We start from the raw sequence: 7586 nt of genomic DNA, 5'->3' as shown, positions 1-7586 counted from the left end.
TCATCAAAGTATTTTCCAATACTCTAAACTTATTATCGGATCCGACAGATATATATCAAAAACAAAATTGGTCCAAGAACCGATCCCTGGGGAACACCTAGGGTTATGCATCTGGTTGTGCTCAGATTATTGTGAATTTTTACTCTTTGAATTCTATTTGATAAGTAAGACTTAAACCAATCGAGAATGGTCCCACATCAAACGCGTAGGCAATAGCCTCGCATCCACACTTTTCTAACTCCTCCAAGATGTCGTTTTTCACTTAGGAAAGGGGGAAAGGACGCCTCTCTGCGGGATGCCTATACTCACTTTTCGTTGGTCAGAGACAATTCCCCACTCCGCTGTGACTGTTCTGTCGTGCAGCATACAGGAGATGAGCCTAACTAGGTAGTTTTCGACTCGGAGCTTTGTCAGGGGTCTACTACTATCGCGCCGGGTAGCATATTGTTGAAAGACCCCTCGATATCAAGGAAGGCACCAATTTCAAAATCTTTGTTCCTAAGAGTGGCCTTGGAAATTGTGTGCAAGGCAGATTCCACGGATCTATCCTAAATAAAAAGGGTGTGGTTCTCAATTCTTCTTCTCTTCGCAATTTTTCCCGCACACAGGAAATGTTCGCATGGATTTAAAGTAAATAAAACGATTAAAAAGATATGAGAACACCAGTGGATGTGGGAAATCAGTATTCCCCTGCTTACGATACTTTTTTGGCGAGAGAAATACATCGACCCAAAATACTTCGAGTCAAAAATACTCGAGCCAAACATTCGCCATCTCAGGCAGCCGGAGGACAAACAGCTATAAATAAAGTACTCTGAACTGTCCTTATCGTCAAATCAAGATGCAAACAGTGCATCGCCGATGATTACGTGTCCCGTAGTCAGAACTATTAGGGTTCGTAGCTCACTCCGTTTCTTTCTAAAAAGGGATTTCGCCATCATATGTCTGACCGTTTCAAGAAAGAATTAATAATCTCTCAGTTGTCTGTATAACAGCAGTTTCCTTTGTCATAAGACTCTTAGCCATAAATTTGGCTCCAGTTCGATTTTGACGTCCCAAAAGGAGCGAAGTTCGCCAATTCAACTACCAGTTACTTGGTTTGGACACCACAGTGTCCTGCCACCCAGGTAAGTTCATGCTCCTTCCAGCGTGCAGCGGAGGTCGTCCTCAATTTACATTCCTAGACTATTTTTAAGAGGTGCGAGTGGTTTTCAAGGCTTTTAAAGTGGTTTAGCTGTCACTGCAGACTCTGATTTGATTTCCACACCACCTTTCGACAATTATCTCAGCTACTTTCAGCATTGCTAAGACTTCCGATATGAATGCCGTTGCCATTTCACCTAAAATAGTAAAGCATCTTAAGTTACTGTCCTGATGCCATCCAGCTCCAATACCATTTTCATTCATGGAGCCGTCGCTATAGAAAATTTTTCTTTGTAGACACCTTCTGACGTACTTTCTTCTTAAATATACTACAGACACCATTTGGTCATTTGGAAGCCATTAAAAGGGGTTCGCTCTGACAACTTTCCAAACAACTCTCTGCGTTCGAAACTCCGAATGTAATGCTGTAATAAGAAAATCTTTATCTCTTCCTATTGCACCGCCAGGTGTAGCGAATCCAGCAAGGCATTATACATGTACTCCTGTGTAGCCCTTTTAATATAAAAATTCTTTTGGGTATCTTTTGACGAGGGTTCCACGCCACCATGCTGAAGCAAAATGTGCGATAATCGGCCGATCTCTGAAGTCTTACTAAAGGTTCTACTTTTCAGCGATCGATTTACCTTCAGATCGGCGTCGGCTTCCTTCCTAAAGTTACCCGTAAATATTTGATTACCACGGAAGACCATAAGGTTAAGACCTTCCAGTTTTCTTTCCCGCTTAAACAATGCCAGATTTTCCATTTTTGGGGCTGATATAAATCCTTTGCAAAATGCACCATTTACCAATCCTTTTCAGAATCCTCTGTATCTTCACGCACACCTTTTCAGTCAGATCTCTTTAAACAGACATTCGTGAGAGATATTATTGTCGCTAGTGCGCACAGATAATCCGCGTTAGCTAGAATGAGATGGAAGTCTTGCATTTCCCTTGAAAGGGAGTTCGCTACCAAACAATATAAAATAGTAGAGAGTACACCACCCTGATGGCATAACTTCTGCCATAGTACTAGGGCCATCCATCTTCCTCTGCCACAGTCCGCAACCTTCTATATAACACGAAATGGATCCACCTTATGATTGTTTCATCCACTCCATGTCGTCTTATGCAATCGTTGAAGAGTGCAGCAAGCGTAAAAGCCATTTGCCTTACGTCCCTATTAGGCAAGATCCTTAGACCTACTAAGGAATAAAGAAAGAATAAACGTATTGTACTATCATTGGGTTCTGAGCCAATTGTGAAGTTTCAAGTGGAGCTTGTAAAAAATAAGACCCCTTATCATTTCATATCATGGCTCAGAACGCCAAATGCAATACCTGCGAAAAATTCACAAAATAGCAAATAAAAAAGAGTTATTTTTTGAATTGACTTCTACTAAAATTACCAAATATGAGCTTTTACTGTAATTACAAGCCATTGAATTCAGGGATAAGGGAACCATTGAGACAGGGTAACCAACCAATAAATTGCACGCAACTCACCCTATGGAATAACCCAGTCGGAGATGCACACTTCCTTGGTCTCCTGTTAGTTGAGCTTGACTGCCGATTTAGACATGGTTAAGTAGTTGCTGCACCAGCAACAACAACGGAGTACCCAAAATGAATTTTTTTCTGCGCCACCTCATACATGGTATTGCATTTACTGGAGGCTTACCTGCAATTTGTTCTGACAGAACTGATTGCTTTCCAGCCATCTATGTTCATCTGTCGCCCAGTCACCAGGGTTATAACTAGTATCGGGAACACATTCCTCACTTTTCACATCGAACTCGTTCTGAGTCTTCTTGTGCGCATTGCATTGCTACATTCGAGGAGATAGTGACAGACTTTTAAGAGAATGATGCATTATTCGGAAAATGAGTTCACACCCGACATTAAGCAATAGATCTGGAGTCGAGCTCTATATGGTTTGCTACTGCGGGCAATTCTAGTTACTTTACATACACAGTTATGTATTATACTTTTTTAAATACATAAGTAATTTTATTTAAATTTTGAGTCTGTACTTCTTAGTCATACTTCTTATCTTTCTTTTCAGAACATCCCAGTTGAGTGGTTCGGTTCTGATTAATGGCAAAGAACGCAATCTGCGTCGCTTCCGCAAACTTTCTTGCTACATCATGCAAGACGACATATTGATTGCGAATCTCACGGTACGCGAAGCCATGATGATCTCAGCCAATCTGAAACTGGGTAAAGATATGAATTTGGCTGCCAAGAGAGTCGTAGTCGATGAGATACTCGAAACAATTGGTCTCATTGAATCCTGCAACACGAAGACCTACAATCTTTCGGGTGGGCAACGTAAACGTCTCTCCATTGCACTCGAGTTGGTCAACAATCCGCCAGTGATGTTCTTTGACGAACCCACATCCGGTTTGGATAGTTCAACCTGCTTCCAGCTGATTTCTTTGCTCAAGTCTTTGGCACGTGGCGGCCGCACTATCGTTTGCACTATTCACCAGCCGTCGGCGCGTCTCTTTGAAAAATTTGATCACTTGTACATGCTCGCCGAGGGCCAGTGCATGTACCAAGGACGCGTGCGAGGTCTGGTGCCATTTCTCTCGTCGCTCGGCTACGACTGCCCTTCATATCACAACCCGGCCGACTATGTGCTGGAGGTAGCCTGCGGCGAGTATGGCGAAGCTGTGCAAAAGCTGGTGGCGGCGGTCAAGGAAGGCAAGTGCAAGAAATACAGCCAAAAGGACTATGGATTGGATATGAAGGGTGTACGCTGCATTGCGAATGATATTGCCAAAAGCGATGGTGCTGATAATGGCTGCAAGAATGTCAATAGTGCAATTACAACGTCGCTCACAGCGACCACAACACTCACACATGCAGATGAGAAATTCAAAATGGATGCATCGGCCATTGGCTTGGTGGCCAAATCGGATTCGAATGAATCGACTACAGCCATGTTACAGTCACAACAGTCACAGCAATCAGACTGTACCGTTATCAATTTAAACATTCCAAGCAGTAATAATGGCAATGGAAGTTCCAGTACTGGACTGACCTACAATGTTCATGAAGATAGCTGCAGTCTGAACTCGAAGGGTGGACAAAATGCCCTCACTGCAGCCGCCGAGAAAGCTGCAGCCGCCGGTTGCACCACTTCGTTGCTGGATTCACACGAGAGTGTCGTTACGCTGCCCAACAGCTCTGGCTTCCCCACCAGCGGCTGGACACAATTCTGGATACTGTTAAAGCGTTCCTTTGTGACGATTATGCGCGATCGCATGTTGACGCATATGCGTTTAGCCTCGCACGTTATTGTGGGCGCCATCATTGGCATGATTTACTATGATGTGGGCAATGAAGCGTCGAAGGTGATGAGCAATGCCGGATGTATTTTCTTCACAACACTATTCACAATGTTTACAGCGATGATGCCGACGATATTGACTTGTAAGTGAATGAAATTCGGTTAGACTAAGGTCTAAGGGCAAGGGCGTAGTTTTAATTGAACTGTTTTGGTTTTGTTTTTTTTTCAGTTCCCACTGAGATGTCGGTGTTTGTGCGGGAGCATCTAAATTACTGGTACTCGCTGAAGGCGTTCTACTTTGCTAAGACAATGGCTGATCTACCCTTTCAGGTATGAAATGCGGTGCATGTTAATTTCTATTTTTTAAAGTGACCAGGTGTGGAAATAAAATAAAATATTCGTGAAAACACGAATATGAAGAAAAATTTAAAGGCTGAACAAGGATAACTAAAAATATCGAAAATAATATTAGTATTATATAAATTCCGATGTAGAAACGGTATCGATGAAGCCTATAGTGATGAGAACGTTAAGTGCTATTACAAAATGATAAGGGGCTTTAATATTAAGGATAAATCCCATATTCTGGTTTCAACAAAAATTTTCAATTATTTATGATTAAAAATCGATACCTGAAAGAAGCAATCGATTACTACGATTTTTTTCGGAAAAGATATATGTATATATAAAAATAAAAATATCGATAAAACTTGGATTAAATGTGGCAGTCAGATCGAAAATTTGCAAAATTTCGAAGCTTTTAACTTTTCAAGAAATTTAAACAAACTCTCTTTGGACATAAATATTTTTTCCACAAAATGTTTGTTCTTATAACCATTTTATTTGCTATAAAAATTCGTAAAATCAAAAAACTTAATGGTTTGAATAAATAATTGTCTAAATAAACATTTCACTGTCGAAATGTTGTTTAATTGTCTTGTGCTTATTCCAATAAAAAATTTGAATATTATATGTATACGTATATATTAAATTAATTAAATATATTGAATCGCAAATCCGGTTATTGAATTTAATCGAGAATATTTTTTGTCGAATAAAAATTTATTATCGCTAAAGAGTTATCGAAGAAATTCCAAATGTTTGAAAAAATTAAAACTCTACACTTCTGAATATTGAATGTTAAATACAGGATACGGAAAACCAATTTCATCGAGAATATTGTTAATCGAATGAAAAGTGTTATCGATAAAAGTTATCGACAAAATTTTAAATAAGCAATCCCAAATAGGTAACAAAACACAACTGGAAGTTTTTATTTCAATTTGAAACAAAAACTTTTTTTGTGAATCTGAATTCTAAATACTGAAATTTAATCGAATACAAAATATTATCGTTAAATAGTTTTAGAAATTGCAAATAATAAACCTAGAGATCGAAAAAATTAAATGAAAAATTAGATTTTTCAATTATTCAAAGCAAAGAGTTTTTCATAAAAATTTGGTATCGTATAATCAAACATGATTATTTTTTCGAATTTTCTCGAAAACATTTTTTATCAAATAAAAAATAAGCATCGATAACTATCCGAGAGATCGAAAAACCCAAAAAAAAACTAAAAAAAAAAAAAAATATCGAACGAATCTTTAAAGTCTTTAAAGGGACAGAGTTTGAATTCAAAAACTCTTGATTTCGCAATTCACTTCAATTTTCTCTTAATGGTGTCCATGGTCGCTAAGATCAAACAAAGATCCTTACTTAGTACTACCAAGAAAATGGAGAAAATCGAGAAGATTTACAATTTTTCAGGCTTATGTACCTATCTCGTTCTAGCTACACACAGAAAAAAGTCAGCTAAAAATAGTTTTCTCAACACAGGATTTGGAAACATTAACTAAATAATATAACCAAATTATGTGCTGAGAGATTTGTCGTGTTAATTCAAATTCAAATAAGAAGTTGTTAGAAAACATCTGGTCACCTCAAACACAAGCATACAAAAATTAATAAAAAAAATCAAATATTTGACATTCGATCTTTTCACCTTCCCGCAGATCTTCTTCTCCAGTGTCTATGTGATTGTTGTCTACTATTTGACCTCGCAACCTATGGAATGGTTACGCATCTCAATGTTTGTCTTCATTTGTGTGCTCACATCGCTGGTGGCGCAATCGCTGGGCTTGCTCATTGGTGCTGGCATGAATATCGAAGCGGGTGTTTTCCTCGGGCCCGTAACTACAATACCAACCATACTATTCTCAGGCTTCTTTGTTAACTTCGACACTATACCAGGCTATCTGCAGTGGGTAACCTACGTCAGTTATGTGCGCTATGGATTTGAGGGTAATCAAACGTACTTTATATGCCTAAGATAGCATTTTTTCTAAATTATTTCCACTTATTCTTCCACACACGCATCCGAAATAGGCGCCATGGTATCAATATACGGCATGGATCGTGCCAAATTGGAGTGTCATGAAATGTATTGTCACTTCCGTAGTCCAAAGAAGTTCTTGGAAGAGATGTCTATGGATCAGGCCGAGTACTGGATTGATGCGGTAGCCTTGCTGGGTACATTTATTGCGCTGCGCATTATTGCGTACTTTGTGCTGCGCTGGAAGCTGCATCTGATACGCTAAGCAGGGCTGAGGGAGCCAGTCAGTAGCTATAAGACGTACTCTGTAATTAATATATGTATGTAAAATGTATCTATGTTTATGTATTTGTAAGTAGTAGAGAGTCTTCAAGACAGTTCCAAGGGCATTTCACGCACCGATTTCAGTTTATTTGAAATCGTACGTTTAATGTGTTTTCTATAATAAAATTGATATTATTTAGAGTCTTGAATTTATAGAAAGCTACAAAGACATGTGTACATACATATGTATGTATGTACATGTTTAAAAAATATAGAATTTTTACGCATATTCAACTTGTAATTACATATAAATTACTTACAAGTAGTTAACTTACATACATATGTAACTTTGTATATTATTAAGAAACCTGTTTGCAAAGGTGCTTTAGTTTTCATTCTATTTTACTTTTTGTTAAACCCAGAGACTTTTTTGTATGGAAAAATGTTGGTAAAATTATTATATTAGCGCGTAAATAGCTTGAAATATTATACACATCACAGATGAAATAAAACTTTAAATAAAAGATCCAAGATATAAATACAAATCATGCATAGC

General features: G+C 38.4%; 1 protein-coding gene across 1 annotated transcript in view; it reads left to right on the top strand.

The window, feature by feature from the left end:
* The window catches only part of LOC118741846 (ATP-binding cassette sub-family G member 4-like), a 12904-nt gene extending 5765 nt beyond the window's left edge, over nt 1-7139 (top strand). Inside the window, exons 2-5 of the mRNA XM_036473819.1 lie at nt 3166-4577; nt 4664-4764; nt 6447-6735; nt 6820-7139. Of these exons, the coding sequence (XP_036329712.1) occupies nt 3166-4577; nt 4664-4764; nt 6447-6735; nt 6820-7031 (2014 nt within the window). The 3' untranslated portion in view covers nt 7032-7139. The remainder of the gene's footprint in view (nt 1-3165; nt 4578-4663; nt 4765-6446; nt 6736-6819) is intronic.
* The last annotated feature ends 447 nt before the right edge of the window (nt 7140-7586 follow it).

The sequence above is a fragment of the Rhagoletis pomonella genome, unplaced genomic scaffold, assembly GCF_013731165.1.
Source record: "Rhagoletis pomonella isolate Grant_MI unplaced genomic scaffold, Rhpom_1.0 Rhpom_scaffold_00006, whole genome shotgun sequence".
NCBI classification, from domain to species: domain Eukaryota; kingdom Metazoa; phylum Arthropoda; class Insecta; order Diptera; family Tephritidae; genus Rhagoletis; species Rhagoletis pomonella.
This window is presented reverse-complemented; position numbering and strand designations above follow the sequence as displayed.